At 47.8% G+C, this 23424-nt stretch overlaps 1 protein-coding gene across 1 annotated transcript in view; it reads right to left on the bottom strand.

The window, feature by feature from the left end:
• Positions 1 to 23424, bottom strand: part of COG2 (component of oligomeric golgi complex 2) — a 231880-nt gene that overhangs the window by 148823 nt on the left and 59633 nt on the right. Inside the window, exon 7 of the mRNA XM_069234441.1 lies at positions 16380 to 16559. Within this exon, the coding sequence (XP_069090542.1) occupies positions 16380 to 16559 (180 nt within the window). The remainder of the gene's footprint in view (positions 1 to 16379; positions 16560 to 23424) is intronic.

Genomic DNA, 23424 nt, shown 5'->3' with positions numbered 1-23424 from the left:
AGAGAGCAAGAAAACAGGCACCTCAGGGGGAGGGAAAGGGGGGGCACCTCAGCCGGTTGAGTGCACAACACCAAATCCATGAGGGGGCCACATGCCCACTGTTCAATCCTGGGGAGTGCAAAGCCACAGTCTCTCAAGTCTCTACAGTGGGTGGGTTGCCTACTGTTCAATCCTGGGGAGTACAAAGCCACAGTCTCTCAAGTCTCTACAGTGGGTGGGTTGCCCACTGTTCAATCCTGGGGAGTGCAAAGCCACAGTCTCTCAAGTCTCTACAGCGGGTGGGTTACCCACTGTTCAATCGTGGGGAGTGCAAAGACACAGTCTCTCAAGTCTCTACAGTGGGTGGGTTGCCCACTGTTCAATCGTGGGGAGTGCAAAGCCACAGTCTCTCAAGTCTATACAGCGGGTGGGTTGCCCACTGTTCCATCCTGGGGAGTGCAAAGCCACAGTCTCACAAGTCTCTACAGTGGGTGGGTTGCCCACTGCTGCATCCTGGGGAGTGCAAAGCCACAATCTCTCAAGTGGATGACAGTCTCCACTGGTTCTGGAGGGGGACTGGTGACCAGAGTGCTTCATCCTGTTAAGGACAGAGGTAGTGGATGGATCTCTCCACTGGTTCTGGAGGGGGACTGGTGCCCAGAGTGCTTCATCCTGTTAAGGACAGAGGTAGTGGATGGATTTCTCCACTGGTTCTGAAGGGGGACTGGTGCCCAGAGTGCATCATTCACCCCGTGACGGACCCAGTTGCATCAGTGCCCCTGCCGCTCATGGGCTAGCAGTGCTTCAGATGGCGGTGCCCTGTGCAGCGGTGCTTCAGATGGCGGTGCCTTGTTCAGCGGTGCTTCAGATGGCGGTGCCCTGTTCAGTGGTGCTTCAGATGGCGGTGCCCTGTTCAGCGGTGCTTCAGATGGCGGTCTACATTGCAGGGTCTCAGCTGCTGGCGGTCCTTCATGGCCCAACGGGCCTTTTGCTGGCGGTCCTTCATGGCCCAGCTGGGCTGGGGCTGGCGGTGGCCTCCTGGGCAGCTGGGCTGGGGCTGGCGGTGGCCTCCTGGGCAGCTGGGCTGGGGCTGGCGGTGGCCTCCTGGGCAGCTGGGCTGGGGCTGGCGGTGGCCTCCTGGGCAGCTGGGCTGGGGCTGGCGGTGGCCTCCTGGGCAGCGGGGATGATGGCGGTCTTCTCCGCCGTGCTGCTCTTCCCAGACTTGCCGGGTTTCTTGTGTCCCTTCCCCACCTTGGAAGGTGTCACAGCTGACTCCACACTCCCAACGGACCCCTGGGAGCGGCTTTGGTGGCTGGAGTCTTCCCCCTCTCCCGTCAGGCACTGGCCAACTTCTGATGCTTCACAGGTGGGGGACTGCCTGTGCTGTGGCTCTGTGCCACACTGGCTGTCCTGGTGACCGGTGAACTCCACATTCCGGTGACTACAGGCACCACTGGTCCCGGAGAGGTTGTGGCTGAGGTGCTACTTCGGGACCTATGAGAAGGACGGGGTGGGGGAGGTGTGGGAAAGAGGTCAAGGGAGGACAGGAAAAGTTTTTTGGACACACTGGGACGGGTAGCTGGAGGGGGTTTGGGAGCGGAGGAAGAGGTGGTGGCTGTAGGAGGTGTACGTTTGGTGACTTTGGGTGAAGGTGCATGCGCTGGAGGCTGTCGTGAGGTGGATGGCTGTTGGGTGGGTGTGTGCCTGTGTTTGTGTATCTTGGGAGGGGGCATCACAGACACACTGGGAGAGGACACAGGGGACGTGTGAATGGTAGTGGGGGTGGTGACTGCACGTGAGCGGGGTGTGGTGGTGGGTGTGCTGGAGAGGGACGTAGTGGCTGTAGAGGTAGTGCATGCAGGTGTGAGTGTAGATGAGACTGGGAGGGAGGAGGGAGACGAGGAGGAGGAGGGGGACACATTGGAGGCAGTGGATGTTGGTGTGTCTGCATGCGTGTGTTGCTTGCGTGAGTGCCTGTGGGATGTGTGGTGCTTATGTTTGCCTGAGCTTCTCTTGAGTGTTGACGTGTGTGCAGGCTGGTCTGATGGTGTGCTTGGGATAGGCAGAGGTACAGGGGATTGGGTCGGGGTGGAGGAAGTTGGAGGGGGAGGCTAGAGACGGGGACAATGGCTGCCCTCAGTGCTGAGGCCAGAGTCTGAAAAGCTCGGTGAAGGGCCGCCTGACCAGAATGAATGCCCTCCAGGAATGCACTGGTTTGTTGCAACTGCCTCTCTACACCCTGGATGGCATTCAAAATGGTAGACTGCCCAACAGTGAGGGACCTGAGGAGGTCAATGGCCTCCTCACTGAGGGCAGCAGGGGTGACTGGGGCAGGGCCTGAGGTGCCTGGGGCAAAGGTGATGCCCACCCTCCTGGGTGAGTGGGCACGGGGCAAAGGCTGAGGGCTGCTGGGAGGGCAGTGCTGGTAGGGGGGGTGGCGGCTGTACCTGTAGATGGGGGGGGGGGGGGCACAGATGTTGCCGCCACCACAAGGGAGCTCCCATCGGAGGACGAGTCCGTGTCGCTGGTCTCAGATCCTGTCCCCGCCGTGGAGCTCCCCTCGCCCTCCGTCCCACTGGTGAATTCAGACTCCGTAGTGTCGCCCTCCAGGGCCATGTGGGATGCAGCTCCCTCGTGCTCCGGTGCCACTGCTCCTCCGCCTGATGATGCTAATGCACACAAGAACAGGGAGACCACAAAAAGGTGGGGGAACAGAAGAAAGACATGTTGAGTGCATGCATTACCGCTACTGTTGGCAGACACAACAGACACAGAAGCCCCCTGCACTAGGCCGCGATCTTGGGCTCCACTGTTCAATTCATGGGAAATGGCCTACAAGGCTATGAACAACATCTGCACACATAGATGACACAGGGGCATGAATAGCTGTACTTGACACTCTACAGAGGTGGTGTGGGGTGCCACATGGCCTCTCTTACGGAGGGGCCTTGTCTACGGAACTCGCCCTGGCCTAGGGAAACCCACAGCCCACATCCCCCACCCAGACACCTCGTAATGCGCGCAAAGTCAGCTGAATGAGAGTGTACTCACCCCCTTGTGTCTGCTGTGATGCCCTCATGCGCCCATCCAACTCTGGGTAGGCCACCGCCAGGATCCTGAATATCAGGGGGGTCATGGTGCGACGGGCACCCCTCCCACGTTGGGAGGCCATCCCCAGCTGAGCCTCCGCCATCTTCTTTCTCCAGCGGCGAATGTGCTCCCATCTTTTACAGCAGTGGGTGCTCCGTCTGTGGTAGACCCCCAGGGTCCAGACGTCCTTGGCGATGGCACGCCAAATATCTTTCTTCTGGTGGGCGCTGACCTACATGAAATGTACAGGGGAAAAAGAGAAGTCATTACCAACTGCACCGTCAAAGTGATTGGCCCCCATCCCTACCCTTGCCATGTGGCACATGCATTCACCGTCTTTCATGCATGCAGCACTCTGCACCCTTCCTTCTTGCATCCAGCCCTCTCCACACAGGCATAGCCCATACAACATGCTCCCTGTGTACTTACATGTTTGTCTGGAGGACCGTAGAGTAGCTTGTACTGGGGGAGGACCCCATCAACGAGTTTCTCCAACTCCTCCGATGTGAAGGCAGGGGCCCTTTCCCCAGACACTCGAGCCATTGTCTCTTCCAGACCGAGGCCACAGCAGCACTTGCAGTGTAGGTCCTCTCCTGTCGAAGATCAGGTATCAAGTGATTGAACAGATAGAAAATGACGGTCATGTCCGTGGCGGTGCGTACCGTCACCGCCGGCGATCGTCATTGGCCCCTGGGACCCATAGGGTCCAATGTTAACCAATGCAGCATTGCGCCGCGGTCTTCGACCGCCTACCGCGACAGTGTACAACACCAGAGCAGTTACCTCACATCCCATTGTCTCACTTTATAGGTCAGGCAGCCGCCATTTCAGGGGCCCACATGGCTTCATTTTCAACTGCGTCACACAGACCTAGGCCTAGACTCAACACACATACAGGCCACCTTTTGTGTATGAATGGTGTTCTGTGTAAACTGTGGGTATGTACCTCTGAGTTGGTTGACTCTGTGCTCGCTGTTGTCCTTCATAGGCACTGTCCGCTGGGACATGTGAGGAGATGGCGGCGTCCTCCGGTGTACCGACCGTTGGTGTACCTGTCGACAATGGAGGAGATTTGATTATCACCTACAGGCTTGACCATGCCACAATCCAGGAACTGTGTACCCAGTTGGAGCCAGACCTGATGTCAGCAATCCGCCATCCCACAGGAATCCCCCCTCAAGTGCAGGTGCTGTCAGTGCTCCATTTCCTTGCAAGTGGCTCATTTCAAACAACTGTGGCCATGGCATCAGGGATGTCCCAACCTATGTTTTCCAACTTATTGTCCAGAGTGTTGTCTGCCCTTCTGAAACACATGCGGAGCTACATCGTTTTCCCCCAGGTGGAGGATTTGCCTACAGTGAAAGGTGATTTCTATGTCCTGGGACATATCCCCAACATCATAGGTGCCATTGATGGGACACATGTGGCTTTGGTCCCCCCCCCCACAGGAGTGAACAGGTGTACAGAAACCGGAAGAGTTATCATTCGATGAATGTACAGATGTTATGTTTGGCAGACCAGTACATCTCCCATGTGAATGCCATGTTCCCTGGCTCAGTGCATGATGCCTACATCCTGCGGAATAGCAGCATCCCTTATGTGATGGGTCAACTCCAGAGGCACCGTGTGTGGCTATTAGGTGAGCACCTGGAAGCAAGCCATTGGGAATGGTTGTCTGGGTCTGGGGTTATCCCTACAGGTTAGTGTGTGTCTAACAGTTGTCCCTCGCCATTTGCAGGTGACTCTGGTTACCCCAACCTGTCATGGCTACTGACCCCAGTGAGGAATCCCAGGACAAGGGCAGAGGAACGCTACAATGAGGCCCATGGGCGAACTAGGAGGGTGATCAAGCGGACCTTCGGGCTCCTGAAGGCCAGGTTCAGGTGCCTCCATATGACAGGTGGATCCCTATTCTACTCACCAAAGAAGGTGTGCCAGATCATCGTGGCCTGCTGTATGCTTCACAACTTGGCTTTGCGACGACAGGTGCTTTTTCTGCAGGAGTATGGTCCAGATGGCGGTGTTGTGGCAGCTGTGGAGCCTGTGGACAGTGAAGAGGAGGAAGCAGAGGAAGAAGACATGCACAACAGGGACTCAGTGATCCTGCAATATTTCCAGTGAGACACAGGTAAGAATACAAACCTGCCTACTACATGTACTTTAACACTACTACCTCTCTACTGTCTGTCATTTTCACCCAGTGTATGGTCACTGAGTTGTCACTTTCCCTTACGATTTCACAGATGTAGGTCCCACTGTGTGACATCTGCTTGGATTCCTCATGGACTAGAGCTGTGTGACATAAGTATGTTGACATTACTATTTAAAAAGCATTTTGTCACTGTAATTGCTAATACACTATTTCGAAATCACAGACAGACTCCAGATCGTTTTGTGCTTTAGGTGTGTTTATTTAAGTGCTCAATATTGGAGGGGGTAGTGAAATGGTGAGGGGTGATGGTGGAGGAGTGTCCATGGCTGAGTCCAGTCTATTAGTCGCACAGGTGCATTGCCCATATGGGCATAGGAAGTGGAGCTGGGCAGTTTAAGTGTGGACAGGGTGACAAAGTGGGACAGTAGGATGACAATCAGGGTGGTCTAATTTCTTGGCGGGGGTCTTGGCATCGTGCTCTGTCTTTGTCCTGGATCTCAGGGACCGTTTGCGGGGTGGTTCTCCCTCTGCAGGGGGTGGGGTGCTGGAGTGGTGGTCCTGTGGCGGTGCATCCTGTCCACTAGCGCCGGCGGAGGTGGTGGGCAGTTCATTGTCCAGGCTAGTGTCAGGGGCCCCTTGTAGTGCCACAGTGTCCCTCCTGGTGTTGAGTACTTCCTTCAGCACCCCTACGATGGTGCCCAGGGTGGAGCTGATGGTTCTGAGTTCCTCCGTGAAGCCCATATACTGTTCCTCCTGCATGCGCTTGGTCTCCTGAAACTTGGCCAGTACCATTGCCATTGTTTCCTGGGAGTGGTGGTAGGCTCCCATGATGGAGGAGAGGGCCTCGTGGAGAGTGGGTTCCCTTGGCCTGTCCACCCCCTGTCGGACAGCAGCCCTGCCAGTTCCCCTGTGTTCCTGGGCCTCTGTCCCCTGGACCGTGTGCCCACTACCACTGCCCCCAGGTCCCTGTTGTTGGGGTGGTGAGTTATCCTGGGTTCCCTGTAGTGGTGGACACACTGCTGATTGACGTGTCCTGGGGACGGAGGTATGGGCCCACTGGGTGGGTGCTGTGCTGGTGTTTCCAGAGGGGGGGAAGGTCTGTGGTGGGCTGTGCCTGTGTGAGGGGAACCGACTGTCCAGAGGTCCCCGATGGTCCGGGCTGGTCATCTAGATCCAGTTGGACAGAGGTGCTGTCATCACTGGGGGCTTCTTCTGTTGGTGGTGTGGACATGTGTGGACCCTCCTGTCCGGTGACATTGGGTAGGGGTCCTGCAGGGGTATAAAAGGATGTTTATTAAATCTGTGTGTGTAATGGTGTGCAATGGGTGGGTGACCATGTACCCCAGTGCTAGCATTCCTGTGTGGGACCTTGTGTGATGATGGTTTAGGGGGGTGTATGGGTTTGTGCAGTGGGCATGCTTTGGTGATGGGTGTCCATGCTTTGTTGTTGCATGCAGGGCTTGGTGTTGGGATGGGTGGTTTGTGATGTTGGGACATATGTGAGGAGTTGGGGTAATGGGGGTGAGGGAGGGGGTATGTGATAGCATGCAGGTAGGGTGGGGGATGTAATAGTAAAGCTTTGACTTACCAGAGTCCATTCCTCCACCTACTCCTGCGAGGCCCTCAGGATGCAGAATCGCCAAGACTTGCTCCTCCCATGTTGTTAGTTGTGGGGGAGGAGGTGGGCTCCGCCACCAGTCAGCTGAACCGCCAGGTGGTGTCTTGAGACCACGGAACGCACCTTCCCCTGTAGGTCATTCCACCTCTTCCTGATATTCTCCCGATTTCTTGGGTGCTGTCCCACTGCGTTGACCCTGTCCACTATTCTTCGCCATAGCTCCATCTTCCTTGCAATTGAGGTGTGCTGCACCTGTGCTCCGAATAGCTGTGGCTCTACCCGGACGATTTCCTCCACCATGACCCTGAGCTCCTCCTCTGAGAACCTGGGGTGTCTTTGCCGTGCCGTGGGGTGGTGTAGGTGATGTGTGGGCTGGAGTGTGTGGTGGTAAGTGTGGTGACATGTAGTGGTGTGTTGTGTGAGGTGCGTGGAAGTTGTGTGGGTGATGGTGTGTGACTGTGGATGCTAGTTTGTTGATGGTGGTGTCTCTCTCTGGCCTTCTCTCTGTGATTCTGGTTGTGGGGGTTTGTGGGTGATGTGGGTGTGTGTTTTATATTGTAATGGGTGTGTGGGAGTGGTGTGTGTATTTTGAATTGTCCAATGTGGCTGTGTTTTGGAAATGTGTGTGTATTTTGAGCGCGGCGGTGTGTACCGCCAATGGGATACTGCGGTTGAAAGACCGCCGCGTGGATTCGTGTGTCGTGATAGTGTGGGCGTATTTCTGTTGGCGTGACGGTGTCGGTTTTGTTTTCGCCAGTTTATCACTGACCTTTGGTGTGGCGGACTTGTGTGGGTGTCTGAATTTTGGCGGATTCCGAAATGTCATAATAGCTGTGGCGGAATTCCGCGGCCGCGGCGGTGTGTTGGCGGTCTTCTGCACGGCGGTAAGCGGCTTTTACCACCAATGTTGTAATGACCGCCTTTATGTCCATAAGTGAAAGTAAGAGAAAACTGTGGGGGTCAATCTGTCAAATCAGGACAGTCTGAATTCCAACATTATTAAACAATATTCGATTGCTATAGCACCTCTGCCTTTTGAACTATTTCACTACCATGTGGTTGGCCTTTGTTGTTACGCAGCAAAGGGTTAATTTCATGCATACGGTCCTCTAGTTTGGGTGAGTGCAGGGAAAACAAAAAACAAAAAACAAAAAACAAACCATGTGGATATGCTTGCACGTCAGCAGCAAAAATGTTAATGAAGGCTGAAAAGTGAAGGGTTGACTGATTGCAAGCCTTCCTTGTAGCTGGGAAAGAAGTTCAAAGTTAGAGTGCTGAGGTTGATGATGGTGTGTGGGCAGGGGGATGGGGTAAGAGTTTTAAGGTGATAAGATCAATAGACATTTCCACAATTTGGGGAGTGCCCAGAGAAGGAGATTGGAATGGGTTTTAATAGTTGAACCCAGACCGTGCAAGGGAGGAGACAGAATAAGAGCAAGAGTAACACAACCAATCAGGATGGGGAAGGAGGTATAAAAGGAAAGTTCTCCATTTCCCCTCAGTAATTAGGAGCTGAACACATATTCTAATGAGGGATGCAAATAATGTGAATATAAGCCACTGATTCCTTATAAGGCAAGAAATGGTTTGAGGACGCAAGATTATATAGATGTGTCATTCACCTAGTGTACATCTGTTCATGGCATCTAGTGCTGCAGATTTACATGCTGTGCATAGTCTGCCATCTAGTGTTGGGCTCAGAGTGTTTTTTTTCTTCGAAGAAGCTTTTTCAAGTCACAAGATCGAGTGGCTCCTCCTCTCAGTGATAGTGCGCATGGGCATTGAGTCCTTTGTTACATTGTTTTCCCGCAGGAGGGTGAAGTAAGGAGGGAAGAGTTGTATATGTACATGTATATATAGTAAGCAAATAAGATGTCCATGCTATGTATAGACATATTTACATAATAGAGTACCACAACGGCTACAGGCTTCCGGGGAGGGCGGCGGGCGCATGTGAATCTGCAGCACTACATGCCACAAACAGATGTACACTGGATAAATGACATTTTCCGTTCAATGGCATATGTAGCTTCAGATAGACATGCTGTGCATAGACTGAAAAGCAGTCCCCTCCTAGAATAAGCGGTTGCTAGCCTGTAGGAGTTGGAGTAGTTTGAAATAGTGTTTTAAGCACTGCTTGACCAACATTTGCTTGTTGGAGAGACAACACGTCCACACAATAGCGTTTTGTAAATGTGTGTGGTGTAGACCATGTGGCTCCTTTGCATATGTCTGCCATTGGTATATTTCTTAAGAATGTCATTGAAGCTCCTTTATCCCTAGTAGAATGTGCTTTAGGAGTTACTAATAGTTGTCTTTAAGATAACAAGTTTAAATACACTTTACTATTCATCTAGCTAATCCTTGTTTGAAAATGGGATTACCTTTGAAACTGTTGAAAAGCTACAAAAAAGTTGTTTAGATTTTCTAAAATGTTTTGTTTTGTCTAAATAATACATATGAGCTCTTTTGAGATCAAGAGTGTGGAGAGGCCTTCCAACAACTGAATCTGGCTGTGGAAAGAAGACTGGCAATTCTACTGACTGACTGATGTGAAATGGTGAGGCCACTTAGAGTAGGAATATTGGATTTGCCCTAAGTACTATTTTGCATTTGTGGATTTGGAAGAAGGGCTCTTCTAAAGTGAATGCTTGAATTTCACTTACTCACCCCTTAAGGAAGTAATTGCTACTAGTAAAGCAACTTTCCATGAGAGAAACTGAAGTGGGCAAGAATGCATGTGTTCAAATGGTGGACCCGTAACCCTTTTGAGCACAAGGTGAACATTCCAGGCTGGAGCTGGTGGAGCTATAGGTGGAATAACTCTTTTAAGACCTTCCATAAAAGCTTCTATGACAGGAATTCTAAACAGAGAGATATGCTGTCGGTTTTGGAGGTAGGCTGATACTGCTGTTAAATACATTTTAATAGATGAATATGCAAGATTTGCTTTTTGTTAGTAAAGCAAATAGCATACAATACCCTGTACGGATGCCCTAAGTGGATTAATGTTTTTTGGTTGACAGTAATACACAAAACAGTTCCATTTAGCTGCATAGTACTGCCTAGTTGTAGTTTTACGTGTGAATGTCCATACATTCTGATGGAAGCTGTAGATATCCAAGCTCTATGACCTCAGGAGCCAAATCGCCAGGTTGAGCATACTGGGATTAGGATGTCTGATTTGACCTTTGATTTGAGTCAATAGGTCTGGTCTGTTTGGGAGCTTGTGATGGGGTACTACAGATAGATCCAATGGTGTTGTGTACCAGTGTTGACGTGCCCACATTGGTGCTATGAGTATCATAGTGAGGGAAGTGTGCCGGATCCTGTTGACCAGAAACAGAATTAGAGGGAGAGGGGAAAAAGCGTAAGCAAATATCCCTGACCAATTGATCCATAGAGCATTGCTCTTGGATCAAGGGTGTGGGTATCTGGATGCAAAGTTAGGGCATTTTGCGTTATCACTTGTTGCGAAAAGGTCTATGTTTGGTGTTCCCCACATGTGAAAGTAATTGGATTACTTGTGGGTGAATCTCCCATTCATGTATTTGTTGCTGCGTCCTGCTTAAGAGGTCTGCTAGTTGGTTATGTATCCCTGGCATGTACTCTGCTAGATGGTGAATGCGATTGCGAATTGCTCACCTACAAACTGTTTGTGCTAGAAGGGACAATTGGGATGAGCGTGTCCCCCCCGTTTTTGCAGATAATACATTGTTGTCATGCTGTCTGTCCTTCTTAAGACTGTCTTGTGTGTGATCTGTGGCTGGAATGCTTTGATTGCTAAGAACACTGTCAGCAATTCCAAGTGGTTTATGTGGAAAGTCTGCTGGGCTGAGTCCCATTCTCCCTGTATTGTAAGATTGTCGAGATGGGCTCCCCAACCTGTCATTGATGCATCTGTGGTGATTATGGTCTATGGCACAGGGTCTTGAAATGGCCGTCCCTCTGATAAGTTGGTGTGATTCCACCATTGCAGAGAGTTGTAAGTCTGGCGGTCCAACAACACTAGATCATGAAGTTGATCCTGTGCCTGAGACCATTGCCGTGAGAGACACTGATGCAGGAGTCTCATGTTTAGACGTGCATTGGGTACTATTGATATGCAGGATGCCATCACTCCCAAGAGTTTCATGATAAATCTTACTGTGTAAGTTTGATTGTATTGGAGTTGCGATATGAGATTGAGGAACGCTTCAATTCTTTGTGGGTTTGGATATGCTAATGCTGACTGAGTGTTCAGAATTGATCCCAGATATGCTTGTATTTGTGATGGCTGAAGGTGAGATTTCTGGTAATTGATTGTGAACCCTAGACCGTGTAGGGTATTGATTGTGTATTGTGTGTGTTGTTGATAAGTTTGAATGGTACTGGCTTTTATTATCCAGTCGTCTAGATAGGGAAAGTCGTGTATGCACGGTCTTCTGAGGTATGCTGCAACCACTCCTAGGCATTTGGTAAAAACTCTTGGTGCTGTTGTTACTCCAAAGGGTAGCACTTTAAACTGGTAGTGATTGCCTGCCATTACAAACCTTAGGTACTTGCAGTGCGCTGGATTTAAAGGGATATGAAGTAAGCATTTTTTATATCTAATACTATCATGCAGTCTTGTTTTTGTAACAAAGGGATGACATCCTGAAGAGTGACCATGTGGAAATGCTCTGAGAGAATATACTGATTGAAAGGTCTAAGATCGGGGATTGGTCTGAGAGTGCCATCCTTTTTTGGTATGAGGAAGTATAGAGAATATACTCCTGTTCTTTGTTGGTTGATGGGTACTACCTCTATTGCACCTTTGAGTAGAAGAGATTCTACCTCTTGTTTTAACAGAACAATGTGTTCGGGAGCAAGCCTGTGTGAACGAGGGGGAATGTATGATGGAGTGGAGATGAGTTCTAGGCAATAAACATCGTGGATAATTGACAGTACTAGTTGATCTGATGTAATTTGTTGCCAATGATGGTGGGAATATTGCAGTCCTCCTCCGACAGGAGATGTGTGCTGTGTAGGGATGCATCGAAGGTCACTGCTTTAATGAGGTGGAGGCACCTCTTGGGGCAGTGGATTTGCCCCTACTTCTGAAATTGTGTCCTTTATCGGAGCCCCAGAAAGATCCACTGGAATAATATCGTTGTCCCTGTTTTTGTCAGGACGTAGAGGCCTCTGATGTTTGGGGTTTAAAACCTCCTCTGAATTAAGTCTTATGAAAAGTGCCCCGGAAAGGTGCCATGTAAAGGGCACCCATGGCTTTTGTTGCATCGGAGTCCTTTTTTAATTTTTTTTAATGGTGGCATCCACCTCAGGTCCAAACAGTTGTTGTTTATTAAAAAGCATATTAAGGACAGCTTGCTGTATTTCAGGTTTGAATCCTGAGGACCTAAACCAAGCTTGCCTTCTGATCATCATACTAGTATTAATTCCCCTAGCTGCGGTGTCCGCTGCATTTAGTGCGGATATAATCTGATTGTTGGCAATAGCTTGTCCTTCTGCCACTACCTGGTGTGCCCTTTTTTGGTGTTCAGTAGGGAGATATTTAAGGAACTCCTGCATTTTGTCCCAATGGGCCCTGTCATACCTGGCTTAAAGAGTTTGGGAGCTGCAATCCTCCACTGATTTGCAGCTCGAGTTGCCACTCTTTTGCCTACTGCATCAAATTTGCTGCTTTGTTTATTAGGGGGAGGAGCATCCCCCGTGGACTGACTGTTCGCCCTTTTTCTAGCTGCACTGACCACGATGGAATCAGGTGGCAAGTGTTGTGATATAAAAATTGGATCTGATGGTGCAGCTTTATATTTTTTATCCACTCTAGGTGTGAGTACTGTAGCCTTTGCCTGCTCTTATAAAATGTTGTCAGCGTGTTTTAACATGCCTGATAACATTGGCAAACATTGGTACTGCTTATGTGTAGAGGAAAGGGTGTTGAATAGGAAATCATCCTCTATGGGCTCAGAATGCATCAGCACATTATGCTATGTGGCTGCTCTGGCAACGACCTGATTTATAGCAGTGGTGTCTTCAGGTGGAGATGGACTTGTGGGATACAGATAAGGGTCATTAGATGGAATTGGATCAGTATTGTACATATCCCATGGGTCCATATTATAAGGATTATCACCTATATAATCCCCATACGAGGAAACATGAGATTGTGCCGAAAACTGTGTGGGTGAAGGTGGTGGAGGGTGAGGAGGTGGAGAAGTGGAAAGGAAAGGCGAATGCGGTGGAGAAGGCTGGTTCATGGTCTTTGGCTTCTCCATGTGTTTAAATATTTGCGCCGGTGAAGGGCCAGATTCCAAATGTTCTTGGAATGACAATTTCCACTTCGTTATAGGAGGAGGGAAGGCAATAATTTTCCCTGTATCCTTTTGGATCTGTATTTTCCCCTGCTTATGGTCCATGACCTCAAGAATGGGTCTAATGTCTGTTTACTCCTCTGGAGATGGAACCGGTTTACTTCCCACAAATGAATGCTTCAAAAGCTTGGTGATAGACTGCTTTAAGCGGGCCGAAAATGTGGTTTCTGAAGGAGATAGACATTTTTTCAGCTCTGAAGAGAAGCTTGGATGTTTTGGCTCCAAGGTGGTTTGCAGCCATTTCGGTTCAGACGTGGAAGCTTACAACTTACAAGTATGTTCGGTGTAGTTTGTTTTTGCCCTTTTCAACGCCCGAAACTGAGGGTCGGTCGACGAGATGTAGTTTTCGGGTCAGACCATGGCTGGCAAGCAGTGGAGGACCCAAAGCCTTCTGTAACTTTTTAAACTGTTTTTGGTGATGGGAAGGGGCTGGTGTACTCACATACTGCGCAGCAGGAATAACTTGGCTGTCCCCATCTGAGTCATGGTCAGAGTCGGAGTCTGCGATGGATACAGCAGTTTGCGCCTTTTCGTCACCGAAAATGTTAGGCGTATGTTCCGTCGACTTCAATGCCATCTCTAGCCGTCTTGTCTTCGATCCTGTAAAGTCTTCTTGGATTGGAAGGATCAACAAGCCTCACAGGTTTCTTCCTTATGATCTGGAGAGAGGCAAAGGTTACACACCGATTGTTGGTCAGTGTAGGGGAACTTGGCGAGGCACCGAGGGCAGAATCGAAATGGAGTCCGATCCATGAGCTTGTGACACAACAGGCCCGAGAATGCCAGAGAAGGGCACGGGTGCCCAAAATGGCATTTAATCGATCCCGTCGATGCAATCGGATCGAGTGTAGTCCGAAAATGCGTCTGAAAACTACACTGACGTTTAAGGAAAAGATAGAGAAGCTCAGACTGTACCGTACCAAGATCTACAGGAGCAAGAGGGCACATGTCCGAACCCGACAGCTGGAAAAAAACACTAATAAAGGACTTGATGGCCCATGCACACTATCATCAAGAAGAGGATTCACTCGATCTCGTTACTTGAAAAAGCTTCTTCGAAGAAAAACAACTTGTAACAGTCTGAGTCCAACACTAGGTGGCGGACTATGCACAGCATGTGTATCTGCAGCTACACATGCCATTGAACATATATTTTTCAAGGCTGGTACATCTAGGTTTCCTTTTGCAACCACTGCCCGTCTCTCTGATGAGGAAGCTTTGATGCATTTAAGGTCAGCAAACAGAGGTAGAATGTTGGTTATGTGGGTATGTTTAATGAAGAGATGGAGGGGGGAAAAGCATTTGGCATGTTCAAATCAATGTCTTGTTTAATACCATCAATGTTGTTAATAAAGAAATGGTGCACGGTTGTTAAAGGATTGAATAACGATTAGAAAAATGTACAACAAAATGGACCAAAATTACTTGACATGCTATTAAAGCTCAATATTTAATATTTTTTAAAGTTTTTTTTGTTTGCACTACTTTTTTTTGTCCTCCAACACAATCATTACTAACATCAAGACTACCTGGTCACACAGTGTGCAAATGGTAGAAAGAGTGTTGCAATAAAATAAAACCCTAGTCACCTCAGGGGAAGTGTAAGCCTCAACTTCCTTTGAGGTTTTCAAAAAAAAAAAAAAAAAAAAAAAAGAAGAAATTGGTTTTATAGGAGTCAAATCACATGTATTTGCTACAAACCATCTTGAAGACGTATATGAGATACACATCAGAACACACTGCGTCACAATAAAGGTGCTTCAACAAAAATAACGCAGTGAAGGTAATTTAAAGTGTGCAGGTGCTATATACAAATGATATGTACAAAACTAGGGTCTGAAAAGAATATGATTTTCAATAACAGAGTATGGTATATTATATTAAAGGTAAAATCAGTACTCTAGTAGATATGTCAATGATTCAACTCTATAAAACTCGGAGACACTCTGCATTAAGCTTCAAGCTTTGCATCTTTGTGAGTGACCTAATACAGATCTTTCTGACAGTGCTAAAGCACATATTTATTTTGCTCCTTTTGTGATATAGCTATCCTTTGACAGTCTGGCAAATGCTTTTTATATAACTCTTTGCTTTTCCTTAGAAATGAACTAGCAATGCAACTTTCCAGTGCATCAAAGAAGAATAATGCAAAGCGTTAAATGATTTAAAGACCTATGCATCAGCAACTATTGCCGTTTGTTGTTGCTACCTTGATCTTTGGTCCTGATGAGGACCCTAATATAATATATTTTGTAGGGTTGAAACGTTGACAAATGTACTAGAGGACTGATTTTTACCTTTGATGTAGTACACCATATTCTGATACAGAGTGGTGTTATTGAAAATAATTTTCATGTCAGCCACTAATTTAATAGTTGTGTACCTATGCTTTATTGTATATATTGTGATGCAATACATTCTGATTTATATACCTTGTATATAGCTACAAGATATTTTTATAGAAATAAACGTGATTTGACTCCATGTAAAGCCAGTTTATCAATGGTTTTTTTTTAAACCACCAAAGAAGTTGAGGCTTCCACTTCCACAGAGGGGGACCATTGTTTATTTTATTGCTGTTTGTTTTGCCCTGGTTACCAAGGTTACAGGGCTGCACCTTCAACTGTGAACAGAAAAAAGTGTTGGCCATGTTCTGGGAATTAATTACCCTGCAGTTATTTTAGTTGTAAAGCTCATTGTTTTTATTCCATCACATATTTATGGTTTAGTAAGCTTCATTCATCTACAAGCATTTAATAAGATAATGAGAGCAGTAGCACAAAGGATTTTAAAAAGTGTAGGATATGGAGATGCACAGAAATGGTGGGATTAAATGTACATTATAGGTGATGCAATTGGTCAAGCCTTTTGTTGGACATACTGAAGTGATAGTACTTAAAAGCATTGTAATATGATGCCATGAAACAAGCCCCCCAATTCACACTAGGAGTGGTGGCATATAACATACCCTCAAGCTCTTCCCAAGCTGTCAAATGAGCTAGTTTTAAAAATTGCTGTTAAACGTTCTCTGAATTGTGGGCCCTCCAAAAGTTTTTCAGCAATTAATTAGAACAGCTACACACGTTGAGAGTTTCTTGATTTAGACTTACTTCCATTTTAAACAATGTTTTTCAGTTTGTGAAATCTAACATAAACATCCTATGGCGTGGGACAGAGTGTGACCTACCTCATCCATGTACGGTTTTACAAGCACCTGACCAACCAGTGCTTCTGCATCTCTTGTTTTGTCAATTGTTGCGTAAGTCCGCAAGCAGTGACGTATTATGTCAACATTGGAATTCTGAAGGCCTTCCAAAAGTAATCCTTCCAGAGACTGCTGCAACACAGCTGTGATACCAGCAATACGCTTAAAGGGGAACAAAACACAAATGACATAAGTAAAACAGTACATAACACATTGTTCTTCATGAAAAAATGTAGGTCTCCATACATGAATATCTATTTGGTACACACAATCTTTGTAAATATGAACTCTTAATGAGAGTCAACGACTGGCCATTGAGAGCACCTCCACTCTTACAGGGTCTTAAAATTACCTCAGATACACCGTTCCTGAGGAACACTAGTTTAGACGTAGACCTCCTGATCAACTATTTCCCTAGTCTCAGACTGCAGAGTGTTCAATTCCCAGCTGTCAAGCACCTGTACAGCTAAAAGCTTATTACATATTGCCAAGTAAAGCCATAAATAGAGCTCTGTTGTGAGTGGACGATGACCACAGACAAAAGACATCTGACCTTATGTTTATTATGTGACTTTATGCAATACCATTTGACACTTGAATCTCAATGCACCAAGAAAGAAGGTTGGAATCACACAGGAACAAGCAATGGTAAAGCCAGGAGGTCTTGCCTATGCTAGAGCTATCAGCTTTGCCAATGTGTTTTAGTCATGTTGTACACCAGTGTGGCTGCTGTACAGTATGAGTAAAAGTTAGTGGTGGTGTGGAGTGGCTGAGTAGAATAGTGAAGAGTGAAGTACAGTGTAAGAGAGTGGGGTGGCAGAGTGTCATGTATTTGAGTGGAGTAGCGTACAGTGGAGTAGTAGAGAGAAGAGTGGACTGGTGCAGAGTGCATTGGGGTACAGTGTTGCAGAGTATAGCAGCGTAGAGTGCAGTGCCATAGTAGAGTGACTTAAGTGCAATGGCGTGGAGTACAATGGTGTAGAGTGCAGTGACTAGAGTGGTGCAGAGTAGAGTGTACTGGCGTAGTGTGGCATGGAGTGGACTGCTGTAGAGGGCACTGGTGTAAAGTGCTGCAGATTACAGTGGCGTATAGTGTAGCAGCACAGAATTCAGTGGCATACGGTGCAGTGCTGCAGTACGCTGTGGCATAGATTAGAGTGGTGCATAGTAGAGCACAGTGGCATAGAGAGCAAGGGTAAAGAGTAGAGTGGCGCACATAGAGTGGCAGAGTGCAGTGGTGCAGATTGGTGCAGAGTATACCGGTATAGAGTGGAATGATGCAGGGTGCAATGGCATAGACTGGTATACAGTTGAGTGGTTTAGAGGGGAGTAGACTGCTGAAGAGTGCACTGGCACAGAGTGCAGTAGTGCAGAGAAGAGTAGTGCAGAGTTCAGTGGCGGAGTGTAGTGTTGCAAGGTAGAGAATTGTAGACTGCAGTGGTGCAGGGTGGCATAGAGTGCACTGGTGTGGAGGGAAGTCTGGCATAGTGAGCAGTGGTTCAGAGTGCAGTGGTGCAGAGTACAGTGGTGCAGAGTACAGTGGTGCAGAGTACAGTGGTGCAGAGTAGTGCGCAGTGTGCAACAGCATAGAATGCAGCAGCATAAAATTGCACAGAGTGCTTTGGTGTAGAGTGGCCCAGAGTAGAGTGCAGCGGAATAGAATGCAGTGACATGCAACGCAGCAATATACAACACAGCAGCGGTACAGTGCAGAGGTGTATATAAGAGTGTTGCATAGTAGAGTGGCATAGGGTGCAGTGGTGTGGAGTGGTGTACAGTGCAGTGGTGTAGCGTGCATTGGGTCAGAATACAGTACTGTGGAGTACAGTGACGTTGAGTTCAGTGTTGCACAGTAGGGTGTTGTAGAGTGCAGTGGTGTAGAGTAGAGTCTAGTGGTATTGAGTACAGTGATCAAAGTAGAGTGCAGTGGTGAGAATGCAGGGACAAAGAGTACTGCAAAACAGAACAGAATGCAGTGGCATAGAGAGGAGTTGAGCGGCAAGGAGTGGAGTGGCTTGGAATATAGTGGACAGGTGTAGAAAGCACTGGTGTAGAATATTGCAGATTATAGTGGCGCAGAGTGAAGCAGCATAGAACTTTGTGGCGTACAATGCAGCATTGTAGAATGCGGTGGCGTAGATTAGAGTGGTGCATACTGGAATACAGTGTGAGTGCAGTGCAGTGGTGAAGCGAGGAGTGGTGAGGAATGGTATAAAGTACAGTGGTGTTGAGTGCAGTGATGCAGAATAGTGTAGAATGGAAAGTGCAGTGGCACAGATTGCAGTGATCCAGAGTAGAGTGGCACAGACTGCATTGACACAGACTGCAGAGTGGAGTAACGTAGAGTTCAGTTGTGTACAGTGCACTGGCCCAGAGAGAACTGGCGGAGAGTAGGGTGGAGAAGAGTAGGGTTCAGTGGTGCAGAGTTGCGTAGAGTGCAGTGGCACCGAGTAGACTGTTTCAGAGTAGAGTGAAATGGAGCAGAGTAGAGTGGTGCAGCATAGAATGTAATTGCATAGAGTAAAGTGGCATAGAGTGCAGTGGTGCAGAGTAGATTAGAGGCTGTACAGTGGATTGGTGTAGAGTGCAGGGGCACAGAGTGGAGTGGTACAGAGTGGAGCGCATTGGTGTAGGGCAGTGGTTCCCAACCTGTGGTCCAGGGAACCTTGGGGGTCGGCAAAGACCCTTTAGCGGGTCTGCGACTGCTTATAAAAATTAAATAATATTAACATATTGATTAAGTGCATATAAAGTGGCTAAATGTACATCTGAAAATTTAAAACGTACCGTAAATGTCAAAGACTTTGAAATTGGAGGCTAAAAATTAAATTAGTACCCTCAGATTGATTTGTGGGAGCAGTGCAGGTGCATCAAACAGAATATAGTATACACGATGTGTGGCTTCAATTGCATTTAGAAAAGCTCCAACGTTTCTATTAAAAGTATTTTTTTTTAAATTTATATTTGTTTGCAAATTAAAGAACTTTGTTGTCACTTGTGTATATGTTTGATGAATATTTGCTTCTGCATTTTATGTGTGTATTGTTTTGCGGTTCAAATCATCGACCATGTTTTGGACAGAGCCCCTGCCTTCCAGGAATGACTCAGTAGGGGTCCCCGGAAAACCATAATGATTCAGTGGGGGTCCCTGGGTTCCAGTAATGATAAAGTTGGTGTCCACAAAAGTCAAAAAGTTGGGCACCACTGGTGTAGAGAGTATTGACATAGAGTGCAGTGGCATAAAGTGCAGTATTGCAGAGTGCCCTAGAGCTGAGTGGCATAGAGTGGAGTTTTGTGGAGTGGAGTGGTCCAGACTGGAGTGGTGAAGAGTGAAATGGTGAAAAGTGCAGTAGTGCAGAGTAGAGAGGCGTAAAGGTCATTGGCATAGAGTAGAGAGGTGCAGAGTAGAGAGGTGCAGAGTAGAGAGGTGCAGAGTAGAGTAAAGAGGCCCAGGGTAAAGTGTCAGAGTGGATTGGGTGCAGCAGCACGGAGTGCAGTGGTCTGGAGAGGTATAAAGTAGACTGGTGCAGAGTAGAGTGCAGTGGCTTGGAGTGGTGCAAAGTAGAGCGGAATGGCGCAGCACACTGCCAGTACAGACAACACATTTTCAATTGAAATGACGATTACATTTGCAAAGCTATACAGTTTTGCTAATGAAATTACACAGTGCAAAAACAAGAATGTGAAAATGGAATCACCTAGTGTACTGTTTTGTTTTGGTGATATTAAATAATTTGTTTCCAACACATTCAGAATTAACAAAAAATGTGCTTCATTTGGGCTTTCCTAATTCTGATATATTCTGAAATATTTGTACAGTTAAGTAAATAATGTTGTGTGTTAGGAAAAAAACATTTTCCTACCCCAGTATCCAGGAAGACTTTCGCATAAATCCTCTCACTTTAAAAGTCAGAGAAAGAAGAGTAAAAAACCAAGGGACTGACATTTGGCCTCTGTCTCGGAGTGCAAAGCAATTGTGAAAACATAAGAACAAGATTTATGGGGATGTTTACAGAAAGGAGCACTCGTAGAACAATACAAGAAGAGGTAGCGTGAAAAGCTTTGCTCCCTAAGAGGGACAAACTCAAGCTAGACAGCCTAAAACAAACAAAAGTCAGCAAATGGAAAGCCAGAGGATGTGAGCTATAAACCGCAAAGCCAGTGGTAAGCACCGACAGAATGCATTGCTGGGGAAGGTTTCTGAATATCTCCAAGATGTCTTTAGCAAACCAGACATCTGTGGTGTCTGGTAGGCTTCGACTTTAAAATGAAAGATTAGTCAACGCAGCAAGGAAACAACCAGGTTTTGAGTTCATTTCTGAAATAATTTTAAACTGTTCAGTGGCATTTAATAATGGCTGTTACACACAATAATTATATGCATCACTAAAGGCCATCTAATCTGTTGAACTAGATGTCTCCCTGAATAAAGGTTTCACAAATCCAAACAGGGCTTTTCATATTTGACTTCTACCACCAGCCTTGTGCTTAGTGTGTTGACTTGAATGACCATTTGCTTGTTATTATATGGCCAGAGTTACAGAAAGCAAAGGTCTACTAGTCATGAATGATGTTTTCTGATGCAGGTCCATGAAGAGGAAAGGACTGGGGGAAGCCTTATGATTAATTGTTTTTATCTGGCAACATACACCAATACATCCTGCTCCGATAGTGGTAGAATGAAAAATACTGTTTGTCCTAGCAGAAGAACTAGTTGAGGCAGCTCAAGGCAAAAGTTGTATCACTTGCAGTATAGGGACCACTTTGAGGAAATAGCAGACCAGTACTCTTAAAGTTTGTAATCACATCAAACAGAAAATGACATACCTTAGCCTGGTTTACAAAAGGCCATAACCTCTATGATTCTAGAGAACCAAAAAAAACTGTTAACTGGGAAGTTAGAAACCACATTTCTGAAGGCTTCACGCACCTTCGGGATAAACATCAATTTATGCACCCAGGGTCCAGAACAGTTCCAGAACAGCTTTGATAAACTCAACTACTTGGTAATGTCACTGAGATGATTTGTGCTGTTGGGTGAAGACCCTTCATTTTTAAGAATACACCAAATAGACCACACATTGTTGGCTGAAGTAACCAAGGTGTCAATATGCCTAAAAGCTATGTCAATGTACGCCATGATATGTACCAGCATAACAATGAACTCACATCACTGTTGTCTAATCGACCCAACATGATCTCCACATCAACCCCGGGTCAATCAATCAATCAATCAATCATTGGATTTATAAAGCGCACTACGTACCCGAGAGGGTTTCAAGGCACTGGGGGGGGGGGGGGAGGGAGGGGAGCTGATATTACTGGTCGAAGAGCCAGGTCTTCTGAAGGTGAGTAGGTCTTGAGTCTGTCGCAGGTTGGTAGGGAGGGTGTTCCAGGTTTTGGCGGCGAGGTATGAGAAGGATCTGCCGCCAGAGGTTTTTCTTCGGATGCGGGGGACGATGGCGAGGGCAAGGTTAGAGGAGCGGAGCTGACGGGTGGGGGTGTAAAAGCTGAGTCTGTTGTTTAGGTAGGCTGGTCCGGTGTCGTGGAGCGCTTTGTGAGCGTGGGTAAGAAGTTTGAAAGTGATCCTTTTGCCCACGGGGAGCCAGAGAAGGTTTCTCAGGTGGTGGGAGATGTGGCTGTGGCGGGGTACGTTGCAGATCAGTCGGGCGGAGGCGTTTTGGATGCGTTGGAGACGTAGTAGGTCTTTTGCTGGGATGCCTGTGTAGAGTGCGTTGCCATAGTCCAGCCTGCTGCTGACGAGGGCCTGTGTCACTGTTCTTCTTGTTTCTGTGGGGATCCACTTGTTGATTCTGCGGAGCGTGTTGTTGCAGGAGGAGGAAACTGCGTTGACCTGTTTAGACAAGTTGAGGGAGGAGTCGAGGATAAAGCCCAGGTTGCGAGCGTGGTCGTCGGTGGGGTTCCTAGTGCTGTGGGCCACCAGGAGTCGTCCCAGGCGGAGGGGGTGGATCTGAGGATGAGGACCTCCGTCTTGTCCGAGTTCAGTTTCAGACGGCTGTTTCTCATCCATTCGGCGATGGATTTAATTCCCTTGTGGAGGGTGGTTTTGGCAGTGCACGGGTCTTTGGTGAGTGAGAGGATGAGCTGGGTGTCGTCGGCGTAGCTGAGAATGTTGAGGTTGTGTTGTCGGGCCACTTGTGCGAGTGGGGCCATGTAGATGTTGAACAGCGTCGGGCTGAGGGATGAGCCTTGGGGGACGCCGCAGATGATGTCGGTGGCTTTGGAGCGGAAGAGGGGGAGGCGGACTCTCTGGGTTCTGCCGGAGAGGAATGAGATGATCCAGTCGAGGGCTTTTCCTTGAATTCCGGTTTCGTGGAGGCGTGATTCCAGGGTGCGGTGGCAGACTGTGTCGAAGGCAGCAGATAGGTCCAGGAGGATGAGGGCGGATGTTTCGCCGTTGTCCATTAGGCGTCTGATGTCGTCTGTGGCGGCGAGAAGGGCGGTTTCGGTGCTGTGGTTTCGTCTGAAGCCGGACTGGGAGGGGTCTAGGATGCCGTTGTCTTTGAGGTGGCTGGTTAGTTGTGTGTTGACGATTTTTTCAATCACCTTTGCTGGAAAGGAGAGCAGGGAGATGGGTCAGAGGTTTTTGGGCTTCTTGAGGAGGGCGCGGATTTCGGCGTGTTTCCATTTTTCAGGGAATGTTGCTGTTTCGAAGGAGATGTTGATGACCTTCCGTAGTTGGGGTCTGACGGAGATCCTGAGTGGATGGAGTTCATGATCTTGCGTGTCTCTGTGTCGTTCACGTTGGTCCAGGAGATCAGGTGGTTAGCACAGGTGGAGTGTTTGGCGGTGGGGTCTGGCGTGGGAGTAGCGTCAAAACTGTTGTGGATGTCGGTGATCTTCCGGTGGAAGAAGGTGGACAGTGCGTTGCAGAGTTCTTGGGCTGGAGGGATGTCGATGTTGGCGCTGGGGTTGGAGAGTTCTTTCACGATGCTGAAGAGCTCTTTGCTGTCGTGTGCGTTGTTGTCCAGGTGGTCTTTGAAGTGGGATCGTTTGGCTTGTCTGA

The sequence above is a fragment of the Pleurodeles waltl genome, chromosome 5 (genome assembly GCF_031143425.1).
Source record: "Pleurodeles waltl isolate 20211129_DDA chromosome 5, aPleWal1.hap1.20221129, whole genome shotgun sequence".
In the NCBI taxonomy this organism is placed as follows: Eukaryota; Metazoa; Chordata; class Amphibia; order Caudata; family Salamandridae; genus Pleurodeles; species Pleurodeles waltl.
The sequence above is the reverse complement of the archived record's forward strand: the minus strand, read 5'-3'. Positions and strand labels throughout refer to the sequence as shown.